Source organism: Myotis davidii, unplaced genomic scaffold, assembly GCF_000327345.1.
Source record: "Myotis davidii unplaced genomic scaffold, ASM32734v1 scaffold59, whole genome shotgun sequence".
Lineage (NCBI taxonomy): Eukaryota > Metazoa > Chordata > Mammalia > Chiroptera > Vespertilionidae > Myotis > Myotis davidii.
Genome location: NW_006293001.1, coordinates 8,578,041 through 8,597,542, shown reverse-complemented (window position 1 = coordinate 8,597,542; position 19,502 = coordinate 8,578,041). Strand labels below are relative to the sequence as shown.

At 40.4% G+C, this 19,502-nt stretch overlaps 1 protein-coding gene across 1 annotated transcript in view; it reads left to right on the top strand.

The window, feature by feature from the left end:
- The window catches only part of LRP2 (LDL receptor related protein 2), a gene marked incomplete at its 5' end in the record, with an annotated part of 158,131 nt that overhangs the window by 111,721 nt on the left and 26,908 nt on the right, over positions 1 to 19,502 (top strand). Inside the window, 11 exons of the mRNA XM_015565782.1 lie at positions 2,485 to 2,708; positions 4,746 to 4,923; positions 5,913 to 6,109; positions 7,022 to 7,267; positions 7,970 to 8,098; positions 9,596 to 9,715; positions 10,818 to 10,934; positions 11,657 to 11,773; positions 12,600 to 12,737; positions 15,817 to 15,939; positions 19,026 to 19,154. Of these exons, the coding sequence (XP_015421268.1) occupies positions 2,485 to 2,708; positions 4,746 to 4,923; positions 5,913 to 6,109; positions 7,022 to 7,267; positions 7,970 to 8,098; positions 9,596 to 9,715; positions 10,818 to 10,934; positions 11,657 to 11,773; positions 12,600 to 12,737; positions 15,817 to 15,939; positions 19,026 to 19,154 (1,718 nt within the window). The remainder of the gene's footprint in view (positions 1 to 2,484; positions 2,709 to 4,745; positions 4,924 to 5,912; positions 6,110 to 7,021; positions 7,268 to 7,969; positions 8,099 to 9,595; positions 9,716 to 10,817; positions 10,935 to 11,656; positions 11,774 to 12,599; positions 12,738 to 15,816; positions 15,940 to 19,025; positions 19,155 to 19,502) is intronic.

Below are 19,502 nucleotides of genomic sequence, written 5' to 3'. Positions count from 1 at the left end.
TAAATTGATGTGTTTTATAGCCTTAGAATTTGTTAACATTTATTCAATATGATAACGCATTCAAATCATTCTAGTAAAAGCAATTAAAAAATCTTAAATATTATACTGTTCAATGAAAAATACTCATTGTAAAAAGGGTAATATCCTTTCTTAACCAACCGGTACATGTTTATTTTGGGGCATTGTTAGTTATGTTCTAGGTCAGTGATGGCAAACCTTTTGAGCTCGGTGTGTCAGCATTTTGAAAAACCCTAACTTAACTCTGGTGCCGTGTCACATATAGAAATTTTTTGATATTTGCAACCATAGTAAAACAAACACTTATATTTTTGATATTTATTTTATGTATTTAAATGCCATTTAACAAAGAAAAATCAATCAAAAAAATGAGTTCGCGTGTCACCTCTGACACGCGTGTCATAGGTTCATCATCACTGTTCTAGGTGGACTGTAGTAATGTCTTCTGGGTAAACATTTATGAACAGGTACCCAGATACATTCAATAGGCTGTTACATTCAAAAGCATGGAATTGTCATTAACTCAATAGAATTATTTTAAAATGCCTTTAAAGATTTTGTCATTCTTTTCAATTTATTTTACTGCCAAAGTCAGTGTGGAAATATTTGAAGTTCTCCCATTCCATGTTCTCTTGGGAACATGCCATTAAGAAGGGAAGAATACGTGGCACACATTCTAGTGCTCTATCCTGTGCTCATGGCAGACATAGTTAATCATAGTTAATTTGGACAGTTCCCTACAATTCTCCCCTGTTGACACATGAGATGAAGACTCTTTGGGATTCCTATCCTGGAAAGCAGAGGACACTGAATTGTTTTGATAGGCTATGCCACCAGCCTCTGCTTCTCTCTAACACCTGTTTTGAGCTCAGTGGAATTACCTTAATGATTTTAGTTTTATGATATGTTTAGGGTCAGTAGGAAAGGACTTGTAGGTTATTCTTAGTCCTTTAGGACTTGTAGATTATTTTTGGTCTTGAATGTTTGGAGGTTTAACTGAAATAGACAGTGTACACATAGTACTTTAAGGAGCATTAAAGGCATAAAGGAATTTTTTAGCTACTTAATATTCTGCTCCCTTTTTTATAAAACTTGTGTAGCTAGATTCTAAAATTGAGGCAGTAGGTTACTGCTTAAAATTCCAATCTTAATATCAGGCACTGTGATCTGGGAATGAATGAATCTTTAATATTCATGTAGCCATTTTGACTTGATCAACTCTTGGAGGGGTAGCAATGCCTGTGTTGAGAAGTACATTTCATGGACTACATAAGTAAACACATTTTTGTGGAACATATAATTCATTCTTGAACATGTTGGTATGTGTTATCACATCCCCTTTGGAGAAGTGTCTATTCAGATCCTTTGCCCACAGATAGTGATTAAGTTCTGGTTATTTATCTACAGTCTTCTTAACAGAGGCTAAGGAGGTCTTCAACTTTTTTTATAAGTTACCATCAATCATGGTGTTTTGGAAAATATTTCTGACATCACATGGCTAACATTATCAAGTTTCTTAGTTGCTAGCTCATTTCACCTCCTGTTTGAGTTTTTAGAGTTAGCTCCAAAATTTAAAAATACTTAAAATATCAATATTCTGACAGACTTGCCCTAACTGGTTTGGCTCAGTGGATAGAGTGTCTGTGGACTGAAGGGTCCCAGGTTCAATTCTAGTCAAGGGCACATGCCCGGGTTACAGGCTTTATCCCCAGCAGCGGGTGTGCAGGAGGCAGCCAATCGATTATTCTCTCTCATCATTGATGTTTCTAACTCTCTCTCTCCCTCCTTTCCTTTCTGAAATCAATAAGAATATGTTAAAAAATTATTCTGACAGACTCAGAGAAATGAATGAGCTGGAACTAGGAGGACCTAGATAGTTGTCTGTGAATGCTCTTGTGACATCTTGAAATCAGAGAACCTCCTTTGAAGGCTTATTTATCTGGAAAAGTATTCATTAATAGTGCCCAGGGGATGATTAATAATAATAAATATGCTGCCAGTATATGCATAGTCAAACCTGCAGGCTATAATTTATTTCAGCTAGTATATGCCGCTCAGATTATACTGAGAACCCAGCTGTCTCCTAGAACAGCTTCTCCCCCAAAATGTTCATGAGAAGGCAGAATTCCAGCTCTGTATTGTTATCCTCTGATTTCTTCCAATGACTTAGGAGACAAAACCGGTTTTCATCCCAGGATATCAAAAGGGTGCTTAATGGAGAACATACGATAGCTGAACTAGCTGTATGTGTAGGAAAACAGCTGTGGCTAGGAATTTGTGATTATTTAAACTTCTCTGGCCATTCCTATTTTTAAGGCATCACCTTTTCCACTTTTACATCTTTAGTTCAGTCAAAATAGCCTTTATTTATTAAATAAAACCGTGACCTTCTGGTTCATAGTCCCATGCTCATCTAATGAGCCACACCAAGGGACTCTTTTGACTGACTTTCTTTTCCTACCCCAGGTACTCTGATTTGGAGGGCCAAAATCGACACACCGTGTATGATGGAACCCTGTCTCACCCTTTTGCTATTACCATTTTTGAAGACACTATTTATTGGACTGATTGGAATACAAGGACAGTTGAAAAGGGAAACAAGTATGATGGATCAGATAGAATGGTGCTGGTGAACACAACACATAGACCATATGACATCCACGTATATCATCCATACAGGCAGCCAATCGGTGAGTAGATGATCCAGAAGTTTGACACAGTTGCTTTAGGTTCTTATGCATGACATTCTTGTTTACTTCATCTCTAGAGGCCCGATGCATGAAAATTCATGCAAGAGTAGGCCTTCCATCCCCTGGCTGCCAGTACTGGCTTCCCTCCAGCACCCAGGACCCGGGCTGCTTCCCTCATCCGGCTACCCGCAGGCACCCAGGACCTGGGCTGGCTCCCCTCTGGACCCAGCTTTGTCAGGAAGGATGACCGGAAGACATCTGGTCTAATTAGCATATTACCCTTTTATTATTATAGATTATTATAGACTAGAGGTCCAGTGCACAAAAATTTGTGCACTCGGGAAGGTCCCTCAGTCCGGCCTGGACCCTCTCGCAGTCTTGGACCCCTCGGGGGATGTCCACCTGCTGGCTTACGTTTGCTCCCTGGGGGATTGGGCCTAAGCTGGCAGTCAGACATCACTCTGGCAGCGCGGGAGCCCTCGGGGGATGTCCACTTGCCAGCGGGGAGCAGGCCTAAGCTGCAGTCTGACATCCTTAGCACTGCTGAGGAGGTGGGAGAGGCTCCCACCACCACTGCTGTGCTGGCAGCTGTCAGCCTGGCTTGTGGCTGAGCAGAACTCCTCCTGTGGGAGCACCCTGACCACCAGAGGGCAGCTCCTGCATTGAGCGTCTGCCCCCTGGTGGTCAGTGTGTGTTATAGTGACCAGTCATTCCCAGTTGTTTTGCTGTTAGGGTCAATTTGCATATTACCCTTTTATTATATAGGATAAACCTCATGATTTATAAAGGGAATGGTGTTACTTCTTAATCTTTTCTATAGAACATATGTTGAAAGCTGAGGGTATGGAATATCTTTAGAGTTTATTCCCCTCCTAAAAAGGCTGCTTATAACTCTTTTTCTTAACAGTGGCTCTATTCCTAAAAATCAATCTGGGTTTTTGTGTATGGTGAGAATTAACAGTTTTTATATTGCCATATTTACTTTATCAATTTTGGTTACAGCACTGAAGTATTTTAAAGGGAATTAAAAATATCGTCACATTTCAGTCTTAAATACTTAAGGAAGCACTTTTGAAAAATAAGAACATTTCCTATATAGACACAATAAATTCTAATACCTAAGAGATGTATTATAATTATATAGATGTAGTTATAACAATAATTCCTTAATACTAAGATCAGTCTATTGGAATGGTTGGTCTAAAAGAAATTTATAATTATAAAGCATCATATATTAAATGTCGATTTGCATATGACATTTGTGTGTTCTGTATTTAATGTATGTTTTGCTTGTCTTCTGGAAGGTCAAAACGTCAAGAACAACACATTTCAGTGTATTATAAGTTAGGGAACTTGTTTTTATTTATTTGTGAACTTATTTTCCCCTTCATGCAGTTGAAGTCATTATATGATTCACGGATAGTCTAGCAAAAGTATATTTTGAGGGTATAATGGATTTTATGAGCCTGCATGGTTGTTGTGTTTTTCTAAAACATATGGTAAACTTGGAAATAAGAAAAATAATTGGAAAAATAAAGATATTCAATATTTCTTTCTAGAAGTTAATATTCTCCTATTATTTTTTTCAAATTAGTCTTTATTTCCAAGTGGCAGCTCAGAAAATTAGTAAAGATGCCGCTCAGTTTATCGATTCACCTCATCCTTGGCCATAATTCTGTTGCCTATATCCTTAGAATGAGAGAATATAGCATCTGCTGGAAATTAAAACTTTAACTTAGGTTCTGGATATATGAATGTAAGCTAAGTTCCCTACCTACTCTCCAAGGTCTACTCCAAAATACCAGCGAGTATATCTCACTTCTGGTACCGTACAAATCAGTTTTCTCAAAGCACAGTGCTGCTTGTGCAGCTGTCTCATCTGTCCTATTTACGAACTTGTGGAAAAAGCATGACACTAGGATAATGATTTTTCTTACTGAGAGGTGATGAGTTTGATGAAGTGGGTAATCAGCTCATTTGTGCTTGATAGCCTCTCTCAGTGAATGAACATATATATTTTCTTTCTTCTTTCACTAGTGAATAATCCCTGTGGTACCAACAATGGTGGCTGTTCTCATCTCTGCCTCATCCAAGCAGGAGGGAATGGATTCACCTGCGAGTGTCCAGATGACTTCAAGACCATCCAGCTGGTTGACAGCACTCACTGCTTGCCCATGTGCTCTAGCACCCAGTTCCTCTGTGCTAACAATGAGAAGTAAGGCTGTCTCTCCATCCATTGGATACACACTGAACTTTAAGGCTCCAGGGGACGGGAATTTTCAAATGAATCAAGATTTTGGCTAATTAATGTGGTTCATTAGCCTCACCACAGTCTATAATTTCAGATAATTTCTTCCATGAATGGAAGGAACTTATTAACCAGTACAAGTTTTTATATCTGTGGAAAGGAAGCAAACAATAAGCAAACAAAGTTATTGTTTTGTTTTGTTTTTTCTAATAAATTGTCCTAAGTGTCAGGGCCAACATATGTTAGATATGTGTATACTGAAAAATAGCCCTCAAGAGTGATAGAAGTTCTCTTGTCTTTTTTCATGTACACTGGCCTAGCTTCCTCGCTAACTCTACTAGAGGATCCAGGGTTATAAATGCAAATTATTTTTGATCGTGTGTTTGCTGTGAAACATGGCCACAGATTATTGATGACTTGGGACTGAGTCAGAGAGTGGGGTGAGGACACGTGTTAATGCAAATCATAGCATCTAAGATTCAATGGCAGATTATTTTGATGATTATATAAGATGTCTTAGATTAAGAATCTAGCGTATACCTATCATGACTTAGGCGTTCAACAAATGTGAGCGACCTTCAAATTCCCAGCCAATATCCAATGTCTTTTATATTGCCAGGCAGACAATTCCAGATCATCCCTGATACCAGAACCACAGCTCCAAATGCATACTCCACTGTTTGTTGTGGCAGAATTTAATCATCATACTCAAAGCATTTTTCCAGCATGTATCTGAATCTTAACAAACCTGTTCTATCTCATCTAATTATGTTTTCTCTGAAAATATACCACAGTAACCAAGATTTAACTGATTCTCTTTTCAAGGCATGAGAGAACTCATGCATATCATTACTTGGAATTCAGTTTTGCCTCTTCTCTCCAGATAACCATTGAAAACTCCTCTACCGACCACCCCTGGGGCTTTGCTAAGAGAAGTGGTATATTTTTTCATGCAGGTGTATTCCTATCTGGTGGAAATGTGACGGACAGAAAGACTGCTTGGATGGTTCCGATGAACCCCCCACTTGCCCACAGCGCTACTGCCATCTAGGACAGTTCCAGTGCAAGGATGGCAACTGCACCAGTCCGTACTTCCTATGTGACACTCACCAAAATTGCCCTGATGGATCTGATGAAGACCTTGTTCTTTGTGGTATGTTGAATTGCTTTATGCCTTCTTTGCTCATTTCTATAGTTGATTGTGTACAAATGATTCTGTGGGGATTTTCTGAATGTCATAAACCTTTTTATTCTTTAAATATATTTTTATTGATTATATCGAGGAAGGTAGAGGGAGAGAGAGATAGAAACATCAGTGATGAGAGAGAATCATTGATTGGCTGCCTCCTGCATGCCCCACTCTGGGGATCAAGCCCGCAACCTGTGTATGTGCCCTTGACTGGAATCGAACCCGGGACCTCCTGGTTCATAGGTGAACGCTCAACCACTGAGCCATGCCTGGCCAGGCAATGTCATAAACCTTTTAAAAATCAGTCCAATGTCTTAAGAGAAAACTTCACCCTATATCTATTTTTATAAAGGTTTTTTTTTTTTTTTAGAATACCTAAGGGCTTTACAAGGCAAATGTAGAATCCTCTTCGACAGCTAACACTGGGGGAAATGAGGGTTTCCTACCCCCATATTAATCAGGACACTAGTTATAATGTTTATTTATGTTTCCATTTTTAAAAAGTAAAAAAACACCTTAAAAAAACCCCTCCAATCTAATAACAACATAACAACAGCAACAAACACAAAGTTTTTGTATGTTTTTTTAAACACTAACTTTGAAAAACATTGTTCATTAGGGCAATAGGGACTTGGGAAGATGAACTTAGTAGGCCATCAGTGATTCAGTCCTTATCCCCTAATTCTGCATGCAAGAAAAAGATATTTAATAATTTAAGAGATGGTATAGTCAATTGCCCATGTAGTAGTACTGTTGGTAGTAAGTGCATTAGGACATAATTCCTCTAAAAATAAATTATGATTGAGTTCTCCAGGATCTATCAGTGTAAAATAGTAGCTTCTATTCCTGACACCTTCCAAATGCTCTTGCCTGCAGAGCACCACAAGTGTGAGTCCAATGAATGGCAGTGTGCCAACAAACGTTGCATCCCAGAAGCCTGGCAGTGTGACTCAGTGAATGACTGCGGGGATGACTCAGATGAAGACAGTTCCCACTGTGCCAGCAGGACCTGTCCTTCTGGTTATTTCAAGTGTGCCAATGGCCACTGCATCCCTCAGACCTGGAAGTGTGATGTAGACAATGACTGTGGAGACTACTCGGATGAGCCCGTCCATGAATGCAGTAAGTGCCTGTAGGAGGGGCATGGCCTGACCGGGGGCACAAAACAAAGAGAATGTCTGTGTGATTGAGAGAAGATGTTGAGCCTCCTGTTTCATCCCTGTGGGACACCCTTTTTGGCTTTCTCTGCTCACTCTGGCACGGCAAGACAACCTGTGGCCTGCATCCTGTTTCTGAATGTGGTGATTTCTCCTCTTAATACATTGAACGTCTATCTGTTCAGAATATGATAACGAGAACTTACATCTTGTATATCTAGTACTTTCTCATTGGAGCCTCTGAGGAATATCTGAGGTCAGGAATGTGGGTGTTATTAATTCCCATTTTGCAGATGAAGAAACTGAGGTTCAAATTTAATGGATGGTCATTTTTTTTATTTCGTGGCAGAGCTGACACTTCAAACCCAGTTTTATTTGGCTCTATCCACTGAGCCAAACCAGCTAGGGCTCAACCCCAGTTTTTAAATTTCAAACCCAGTCCTTTTTCTTCCCACAAAGAAAACGCAAATGAGTAATAGTAAGAGAAAACTTCCTTCCTTGGTAAACAGTTCACACCTAAAACAGACACATGTTGCCAGAGTCAATTTAGTTGATGTTGATACTCATCAGCACCATTTCCTAAATGTGACAGTGGAAGGTATTTTTTGGTGCCATTTCCCGGCAGGACTGAGACTTCAGTTTTGACATTGCTTCTTCCTCTTTTCAGTGGGCCCTGCCTATCGCTGTGACAACCATACAGAATTCAGCTGTAAAACCAACTACCGCTGTATCCCAAAGTTGGCTGTGTGCAATGGTGTCGATGACTGCAGGGACAACAGCGATGAGCAAGGCTGTGGTAGGAGGGGCTGCAGGGAAGTGGGGAGGGACAAGAAAATGTAAGTGTCCAGTGCTATTATCAGAAGATGAGAGTGGATTTCCCATGTAATCTTGCCTTTGTTTACACCTGAAAAAAGACTTATCTATTGATTCTTCTAATAACATGTTACATTTTTGTAGCATTTTACAGGGTTATTTGGGAAGTTTAATTTATAGCATCTTGAATGAAATCTCATCCCAAAGGATGCTGTACTAGTAATTAGGGAAGGCATTATTAAGAAACTAGGCACTGACAGCATGGAGCGATTGGGGCTGGCGCCAACAGCAGGTACAAGTGGAGCTGGCACTGTCAGTAGGTGCTAGCAGCAGTGGCTGCCCCGATTGCTCCTCAGGAGCAGGGGGAGGTGGAGAAGCCCTGAGGGGTGATCAGGGCTGGCTCCGGCAGCAAGTGCAAGCACCCGGCAGGACCATTTTGTGCGGGAGCTAAGAATTTTCAGTAACCACCAGAGGCTTGCACCGATGACAGCAATAGGTACTCCGCCTTTGTCTGGCGCCCCTGCTCACCTGCTCCACCATCTGGCCGCAACAGATGCCCACCATGTTGTACGTGCACTCCCTGTTGGTCAGCGCATGTCATAGAGACCAGTTCGGTTCTGCCATTCAGTTTATTTGCATATTAGGGTTTTTTATATATAGATTAGGAACTTGTAAAATTTTTCCTAAATTGAATCCTTATTTACACTTGATAAGTTTAAATTGTTTATCTGCTCTTTTAGATTGGTTGAAATTGATGAGGCTAGAGAAAAGATTTAGCATCTACATGTAAAAGGGTATTTCAAAGTTTGTGTTTCTTATTTGGAGATTTTTATATTCTGAATGTCTCTCTGACTTTCAATATCATCTATTGTTCAGTTGTAGTCACCCTGGCAATAAGAAATAACTTATGGGCAAAAGCCAAATTAATTAATGGAATTTATGAAGATTAGGCATATATTCTAACTTGAAACCAAAATGACTATGAGTGTGTTAGATTAGTTGGAAGAACAGTTAGGAAGAGAATGGGTTATTTTAATAAAACTGAATCTAATCAAGTGAAGACAATGTGATAGAAATGTTCTGTTTGCTGGTGGCACCACTTACTCTTCCAGTGTGGGCCTCCGTTGCAAATTACAAGCCAGATACCAATTCAAATCTCATTCCAAAGGATGCTATACTAGTAATTAGGGAAGGCATTATTAAGAAACTAGGGGCCCAGTGCACGAATTCATGCACCTTGAAAGGAACGGAAAGAAACAACTGAACTGTTTCTACAAAAGAGAACGGATGTTTCTCTTTTGAGTTTCAAGTGGTAGGATAGGTTCAGCCAAAAGAGGATTATTGACAGTGAGTGTTGCTGGCATTCCTCCCTCTGGGAGCTTTGAGAATATGGTAGCAAATTCTCATAAGAAAGCCATCACTCCTTTGGCATTTCTTGACCATTGGCCTCTGAAGTCTTTGCAATGACTGTGCTTTGCAGAGGAGATGACGTGCAAACCTTTGGGGTTTTTCCGCTGCAATAATCACCTGTGCATCCCTCTTCGCTGGAGATGTGATGGGCATGATGACTGTGGAGATCACTCAGATGAGGAAAGCTGTGGTGAGTGTTCAGGGTTCTGTCATCTGTGTGTGCCACCAGAGCTGTGATGTCTGCTTTTCTGTCCACAATTCAACTGTCTTTGCCTTGGTCCTTTCCTTCTGCTAACTGGTACATTTCTACTTTGTCTTTAACTAAGGACAGAAGCATCTCCTGAGATGCCTATAATCAAACTTTGGGATGAGGATGTTTATCTGAGTACATCTTTTGTTTGTTGAATTTATTTACACCCAACTTTTTTTCCAAAAAGAACTTCAGGTGACTTACAATAAAGGGCAAATATAATACGATAAATAGAATAGAAATAAATCAGGACCAAGAGAAATACAATAAGAAAAGGTGCTAATTCAAAGATCTTGCTCCCAAATGACCTTAATAGCAAAGGAAAGGGAACTTGTATTTTAGATGGTCATCCTACCTGGAATAGTGACTAGGTTAGGTCTAATGGTTAAATAAGAGGTCAGGTTTTGATTCCTCTCCCCCAGTGAAGGTGCTGACGATAAGAAATTAGACAGGAAGGATGAGGTCAGGAAACCAAACATCCGGATCACACCAAACTAGATTTTTGTGTAACTTATATAATATGTAGTTAGATGTGTTTTGAAGACAGTTTTAGTGAGACCCTTTCCTGAACATACACCATCGACTCATAAATATATATTAATTTCAGATTGACTGATATGAAATACATTCTAACTTTAGTCACCCTGTGGAAGTAAGAAGTGATTATTATTTGCCATAGGCAATTGAGAATATCAATCAGTATACTGATTACACTACAAATATCAATTGACCATAAACTTCTTATACAAAAGGGCAATCCAATTATCATCTTCTTGTTTATAAGAAAGTTTATGTTGAGTCCTGTAGGAGGTGGTCTAGAATCTCATGAAATAAAAATTTATCTTTAGATTAAATCACCTCTTACTGAGTTAACATTGGGGTGGGAAGTCTATTTTTGGAGGATGGACAGTCCGTCCAAGCAGACCTCTGTGACTTGAGACCCCAGAGAGCTTTGGGCACCTAGGGGCTCTTAGGCCTTCTCACCAACCTGTGCTGAGTGATTCCTGGTACCCACTGATGGCCATGTGGTTTTCCTTTTCAGTCCCTCGGGAGTGCTCAGAGAGTGAGTTTCGGTGTGACGATCAGAGATGCATTCCCTCTCGATGGATATGTGACTTTAACAATGACTGTGGAGACAACTCGGATGAGCGGGACTGTGGTAACTGTCACAGTTCTCTGGGAGGCCTTCTTTAGAGTGTTGTACTTAAGTCAGCACATTTGACAGACTATTTGTAAGGTTTTTAGAGTAAAATGATTTTTGTGTAACTTATGTAATATGTAAACCTTAGCATTGCATGGAATCTTCTGTTCTGTTTTTCTATGCTTTATTTTTAACTTGTAGTCGCCTAGATAAATAATAATAAGGGGGAAAGCAAGAGATTTTTAAAAAATCTTATTTTAACTTAAACATTTCGTAGGTGCAGATTTTAATCTGCATCAGCCTAGTAAACAAATAAAAGCATTGGTTCCTACTATTCCCCAGCAAGTGGCCCTAAGGGGAATAGTACTGTAGTTCTCTGGTATGGAAGGCAAAGCATTGGAATAGGAATTAGAAACCCCATGTAATTTTCATAGCTCTTTACCGAGTAAGGGTTGGGTCTGAGAAAAGTCAGCAAACATTAAAAGTTGGGGAATTTATATTGATGAGGAAAAACTTCAGAGATAGAAGAGAAATAGGTACTTCCATCTCTGCCCCTTGAATGGGGAGGTATGATTTTGAGAGATTATTCATTGTTTATTCTAACTGTAAATTGTGGGTTTGTTGAGAGCCAGTGACAGGGTGTGGATTGGAATGCGATTGAGTTCTCGCTACTCCCCCTGGAGCTAATACCTGTCTGAGAATGCCAAGGCCTTCTGAGAACGACAGTCCTTTCTCTGCAGAGATGCGGACCTGCCATCCAGGATACTTTCAGTGTAAGAGTGGACACTGCGTGCCCGACGAGTTGAGGTGTGATGGAATCAGTGACTGTTTGGATGCCTCTGATGAAGCCGTTTGTCGTAAGTTCCTCTACACCTGTGGCACTGCTTATATGAATTGTACAGATATGACAGTTAGACCTTACTGTTCATCAGCCACCACTTCTTAGATTAAAAGGACATCGGTATTTTCTACTCAGCACTCAGTGATAATTATCAGTTCACCTGGGATTTGAGTCCCCATATCCATATATATTCACAGTAGTCATTCAAGGCATTAATAATATTTTAAATAAAGAATATAGTAAGTATTTGTGCTACCAAAAGTATTTATAATTATCAGCTATTATACAAATCATTAATTGGGTAAAAAATTACAGGTAAAAAAATATTTGAACAATGACTAAATGGGTATAGAGAACTTGGATTTCTGAATTTACGGTGTTAAAAAATTCTTTTGAATTGCATGATAGCATATTAAAAGTTATTTAAAATGTAATGCCAATAATGATTGATCATTCACGTTTTACTCTTTAAATTACTGAATAAACAATAACTTTTGATGAATATTCATGATAGATATTGTTGATGATGAGGTTGCCATAAAACCTGCTTTCAAAGAGACTACCTACATAAATGCATCAGGGGTAGAGCTGAGGTTCTGCTCTTGCCTCTAAAGAAAAAGTCCAGTGCTTGCCACAGAATGACTCAGGTCATTGGAAATTGGGCTTGGACAACTGTCCTTCAGAAATATTTCATCAGAATTTCAGGCAGTTCAAGGCCACAGTACATCTGGATGAGTAAGGAAGAGCAGATGATAATGGAAAGAGCTAAAGGAGCAATAGAAGGTCAACTTTCCAAAGCTAGTAACTCCTAATAATTTAAATATGTGTCTTCCCACCAACAGCCACTCGCTTTCCCAACGGTACATACTGCCCAGCTGTTATGTTTGAATGTAAAAATCACATCTGTGTTCAGCCATTTTGGATATGTGATGGTGACAACGACTGTGGCGATGGTTCCGATGAAGAACTTCATCTGTGCTGTAAGAGGGAGGGAAATGGAGTGCGTGGGAGTAGTATTGTCTGGCAAAACCTGTTTCTGAAGTGGAGCATGTGCTCCTGGAGGCAGTTGTATAATTTTGAGTACGGGACACACGATCTGCTTCACTGTGATTTCACTTGGCCTCCCTGTTTTGTTCTCTACTTGGAACATGAGAAAGTTGGGCAAACATCCATGGTTTTAAACATTTTATGGCCTTAAAACACAATTTCTTCTAAAGAAGTCTTAGTTAGAAACCCATTGTGCATAACTGGAGGCACATCTGTTGTGGCTGGAGTCTGGTAGGGGTGTTGTACCTCTCCTACTCCATGCTATTTTCAGTGCCTCTCAAAGTATCTCTTCCAAACCCCTGGAGCAGCGGTTCTCAACCTGTGGGTCGCGACCCCTTTGGGGGTCGAACGACCCTTTCACAGGGGTTGCCTAAGACCATCGGAAAACACGTATATAATTACATATTGTTTTTGTGATTAATCACTATGCTTTAATTATGTTCAATTTGTAACAATGAAATCAGGGGTCACCACACCATGAGGAACTGTATTAAAGGGTCGCAGCATTAGGAAGGTTGAGAACCACTGCCCTAGAGCTTCATAGAACACACTAGGGGATTGTAGGATTAGTGCATCTTTAAAGTCACTTTCCTTCATCATACTTCAAGACCATCCAATTCCCTTCTGTTGCATGATGCATATTTATGTTTTAAACCAGTGAATCTCAGTTTGGTCTCACATCAGAATCACTTGGGAAGAAGTGTTTTAAAATCACATGCTCTGACCCTGCCCCAGGCTTGGACCTAATGAACCAGAATCTCCAAGGATGGGGCGTGGGCAGATGTCTATTTTAAAAGCTCCTTAGCATTTAATGTAATCCCTCGTTGAGAACTACTGATTTTAACAAAGTGAATGAAAACAGGTGTTGTTAAATTATTTTGCTACATGTTTGGAGTCACTGGAGAGACTCTAAGACAGTAGTTCCCAAAGTTACCTCCCTGTACTGGGAGAGTCCGTCATAGCTCTTGGGAACATGTTAGAAATGCGAAGTCATGGGCCCACCCCAGACCTGCCTCACCCAGTCTCTGACAGTAGGGCCTACCAATCTCTGCATTTAATCAGCCCTACAGATGATTCTGAAGCAAGCTTAGGGTTAAGAATTTTTTGTAAGTAAAAGCCCTTAACACAGGAGAAGGCACCCCCAGAAACATTCCTGATGAAACTATTGATTAGCTCCTAGCCCAGTGATGGCGAACCTATGACACGCGTGTCAGAGGTGACACGCGAACTCATTTTTTTTGGTTGATTTTTCTTTGTTAAATGGCATTTAAATATACAAAATAAATATAAAAAATATAAATCTTTGTTTTACTATGGTTGCAAAGATCAAAAAATTTCTATATGTGACACGGCACCAGAGTTAAGTTAGGGTTTTTCAAAATGCTGACACACCGAGCTCAAAAGATTCACCGTCACTGTCCTAGCCTGACTCCGCTGCTCTTTGTTTCTGGAGTTCATATCGTCTTCTCCATTTGGTTTCTTAGATCCATCACTATTCATTTTTAGCGCAGGGATTTGACTTTGGAAAATGATGTATCAGAATATTTCCTTCCCTTTAGAGAACTATAATTAGCATACATTATATTTTCGCAGTGGCATCCTTACATTTTTCTTGCCACCTTTTTTTTTTCTTTTTAAAAAAATATATATTTTATTTATTTCAGAGAGGAAGGGAGAGGGAGAGAGAGAATCATTGATGGGCTGCCTCCTGCATGCCCCATACTGGGGATTGACCTCGCAACCTGGGCATGTGCCCTGACTGGGAAATCGAACCCTGACCTCCTTGTTCCTAGGTCGATGCTCAACCACTGAGCCACACCGGGTGGGCACCATCTCTTTTCTTGTTAATAACTAACCATGTTTTGTTTTGTTTTTATTTAACGAATCTTGAAAAATATCTTAAGCATATGTAACTTTCAAAGAAGAAGTACTTAGGAAGTTGCTTCCCTCTATAAGGTAAAGTGCCCATAGCTAGTAAAATTAAACTTTGGAGAGGTGGAGACACAGCCACATTAAAAAATGACCAACACTATTTTATTGTGTTGCACTTGCCTTTCATAGCAAATAATTCTATTAACTATACTTCCAAGAACCAGCTCTTGGATCTGACCTCCCTCTCCCCGCCCATAACCAACATCATTATAAATCTCTCCTCTTGCTCCCTGTGTGAGGTACAAAGGAAGAAGGGAATCGAACAGCCCAAGACCTCCTTGTGAAAGGAGAACACACATGTGTGTTGAGCTCACTGACTTCCTGGTACATGCATGAGGACCATGCTCCTGTACCAAATAAGTAAGGGACCTGGGTTCTACCCTTGGGTTCCGCATAGGTGCACCAGCACCAGTTGGTGGTCTGACTCTGGATAACAGAATGAATCTGTGTTGGAATGTGAGATGTCAACTTTAAATGTAATTGATGAGGGAATTCAGGAAGGCGAGTCCATCATTCTGTAAAACCTCATTCTCTGGAGGCTCAATGACAACTGATGTCAGAGGGACAAGCAATGGCCTCTTGAGTGAGGCTAAGAGCTCATGCATGTCCACTACTGTCCTCACTCTGTGCTCCATCCACAGAGACCTTTTATTCAGGCCCCAAACCTACCAGGCTCTTTTCTGACTCAGACTCTTCCCTTGTGAATGCCTCTTCTGACCCTTTATCCCCAAGATATATCACGTACCCTCAGTAGATGCGTTCATAGCATATCTCCTTTGTGGCTCTTTCACAGCTGTAGTTGAATAGTTAATTTGTAAAGTGCATTTCTCTGCTAGAAGGAGAGTTCCATGAGGACAAGGACTGTGGCTTTCTTGTTTCCCATTGATGCTGATGTCTAGCACAGCACTGTGGTGTATACCAGATACACTAGATATACCAGTATTTGTCTATTGGTGAATTGAATGAACAAACGAATGGCTGAATCAAGCAAATGTGGTGCAGACATATGGGCATTTTATAGAAATTGACATTATGTTCTACTCTTAACCTGTATTTTTATTTTTCTGTCTTTTGTTTTAGTGAGTGTTCCCTGTGAGTCACCACACCGTTTCCGGTGTGACAACAATCGCTGTATTTATAGTCATGAGATGTGCAACCATGTGGATGACTGTGGAGATGGAAGTGATGAGAAAGCGGAAAACTGTAAGTCAGAAGAAAGGAGGGAAAACTAAGGACCCAAAATTGTCTGCAATCTTCAAAATGTACCTCTGGGATTTCCGTTTGTTCTGTAGAGGCTTGCGCTGCACCTATGACTGCAGATCTCTGCCGACATAATTGTTTATACCAGACCTTTTAAACATGCACTACTCAGATGCAACCCTTCCCCACTTATTCCTTTCTCATTTGAGCAAGCTGTTGGCAAGTCCCTTATAATTTTTGTCTTTGTTTGAATATTCGGTTCTTATTTCTCTCCTCTTTTCTCTTAAGAAAATGGAAACAAACACAAAATACTGGTTGAGTCACACTCACAGGTTAATGGTTTATTTGTTTTTAAAGATGAGGCTTGGTCACTCTTCAGGCTAGAGTTATTAATTGTTAATCTATGACTGTGAACTTATCAATGCAAAGCTGAAAAGACTATGTGAAATATGGCAACACTGGTGTTAGCTTGTTTAATATTCTTTAAAATGAAAATTTATTGCTCAGAAGAGAAAAATGATGGATTGTTTTAAGACAGAAGTTTCAAACTGGCTGAATTTAATGTTTTTAATATTGAAAAAATCTGTGCTTTTACATTTTGAGAATGTTTTAAAATCTATCCATTGAACAGGAGAGTTGATTAATTATCTGGGCAATTTAATTTATCTAGGAAAAAGTCAGTAAGAAAATTATTTCCCCTGACTCCAGTTACTTTTTCCCTAAAAGAATATCTTCTGGGAAAATTTACATAAATGCCTAATTTTTCTATTTTCGGCCCTTGTATTAATGTGGCCTTAGAATGCTTATGGCCAGCTTACATCCCAGAGAGGACAGTGTGCTGGAGAGGACTCTGACACTATTGCCAAGTTCACTTGTTCTCCCTGTTTTCAGTAAGGATGAACATGTGGTTATAACATTGTTGACATGTTTATTTGAGGCATAGCACAATAGGATGAAAACTTGAAGCTAAAACATTTTTTTTTTTTTTTTTTTTTTTACAATTTGATCACCTTTTCCTGTCCCACTTCACCTACTACAAATGTCATTTTTTAATGGAGCAAGACATTTGTAGCATGTGGTCAAGTTCAAGAGTGGAAAAAAGAGGTAGTAAATACTTATTCACCCCAAGGAGCAGGACATCAGTCAGAGGAATCATTGCTAGCCGTCACTCTAGGCCACATTTCAATGGCTTCAAATAGCAGGGAGTTATTTTTCACTCATGTAAAGTTTGATGAAGGCCAGGAAACCCTCCTTCATCCAGTAATTATGCCATCTGGATGCTGGGACAGGAGAGACAGAAGTGGAGGAGGCACACAGGTTCTTAGTTTCCTGCGCCTGGAAGTGACAGACGTCTCTTGTGTTCACAGTCCTTTGGCTGGAACTGCAAAGGAGACTGGGAAATGCAGGGAAGTGCATGGATATTTAGTGAACACCAATTATTTCTACCATAATGTATCTTTGTGCCACTAAAAATCCCTTTTTGCTTTTCTTCCTACACTTGGAGAACACCCTTAACCTCTCCTCAAGGGACAAAACTCATGGTCCCATCAATAACTGAAATCCAGGAGCTCTGGGTACTGGCCAGTAGTCATGCCACCAATTCTGGATGTGATTGCTTTTGGTCTGGAGACCCATAAACCAACAGACCAACTTTATTTGTACCCCCACCGCCTTCCCCCCAATAGACCATGCTAGAACAGGGTCAGAATAGAAATAAATATTCACATTGGGGAAGGAAGAATTAGAGACTCATTGTAGTCGCCAGTCCTAAGAATTCTGAAAAGCCACTGGGCGAAGGTGACACTTTGGCCCAGGACAGTCCTGATTTATGCCTGTTGTCCTGATAGAATTATCAAGAGTGCCCCTTTCACTCTCAAAAGCACACTGACTTGGAGAGCAAATGACTTGATTACCCTCTGAGGACATTATGAGGGCTCCCTCTATGGGAGCGAAGGAGGTTCATTGATGAGTCATAGCTGTGCTCTGGAAGGAGCACCTGTGTCCACTGCTTCTTACTGATTCTGCCTCCACCCTTTGGGAGGGTTTCCTTGTCTATTGTCCTTTTCAAACGAAGAGGGAGTGGAAATATGCCCTTCTTAGGTGCTGCACAGCTTTCTCAGCCCTCTCCCTGGCTATAAAAGGTTCAGGGCCCAAGAGCTTTTTGAGTCTCAATCACAGTATTTTGTTTTATTTGGTCATGTATTTCTCTCAGAAACTGAGCAGGCTTTGGATCTACCAGTATTTGCCAATAACCTCACTCAGTGTTTCTTATGAGACATAGTTCTTGAATCTGCTTTGTTTCTTTGCTTTGTTTCACTCATGCACCTTCGCCTCAACTGTTTGTCAGTTACATTCAGGCCATCGTGAAAAATGAATGGGCAGTCATTTCATCCAATCAAGCTTTTACTGGGCCTTTGTGTCTCAAAGCCTTTTAAACTTTAGGCTCTTATTGTTTGGGATATAAAAGCAATCAGCTTTTCCCATACTCCAAATTTCTGGACTTTTCTTTCTTTCAGTTCTGATTGTAAATCAACCACATTTTCCCTGAGCTTATTTCTTTCTTATACTGCCTTGCCAGACTCAGGTAATGGCAAGCAGTGTATATCACTAACCCTCTGTTTTCCAACCTCTTTCCTGAGACTGACAAGTGCAGCTAGCAGTGGCCTGCCTTCCAGGGTTTCCAGGGTGACAGCCTTACCATTGCATAACCCAGGTCTCCATCTCTCCTGCCTCCAACATCAGTGTCCTCACTGCTTGCCTCCTGATTGTGAAGCCAAGACCAGATAGTTGATGTTTTGTTAAGAGGCCGCCTCAAACACATGGCTTTCAGGGTTGCCAAAGGGATGGAGGGTCGGGGGTGGGGGGCAAATGAGCTTTCAGTTGCTTCAGCCCAGGATGACCCATGTCACTTCCAACTCAGAATCTATTGACCAAAACTAGTCACATGGTCCTAACATAATTGCAAGGGAGACTGGGAAATGTCGGGAAGCACGAGGTTATTGGTGAGTGGCCACTGTCCCTGCCACAGAGGGAAGCCTCTTGTTTCACAGAAGAAAAAGTTCTGACTTTAATTTGTTCTTAAATTACAGGTGTAGGTCCGACCCCGAGACCTTGTGCAGAAGATGAATTTAAGTGCAGCAACAAGCAATGCATTTCACAGCACCTTGCATGCGATGATGTTGACGACTGTGGTGACCAGTCTGATGAAACAGGTTGCAGTAAGTAAAGACTTATTTTTATATTTCGTTGTGTCAATTCAGGTTTACCTAGTGAAAGCATGAATAACATAAAGTAGATGATAGCTGCGTGTTTCTCTTTAATTGACTTTGTGCGCTGAGCTGCATTCAAGCCCACAGCCGCCTGTTACTGAGCACTTACTCTATACCAGACACAGTGCTACACACTACATGTGCTATCTCATTTCATTCTTTTAACAATCCTATGAGCTCTCTCTCCTTACAAATGAGAAGCCCAACTTTGAGGTTAAATAAAATGGCCATGTCTTTCTCTCAGTAAGAGGTTGAGCTAGGCTTTGACCCGACTCCGATCTACCTATCTGCAGACTA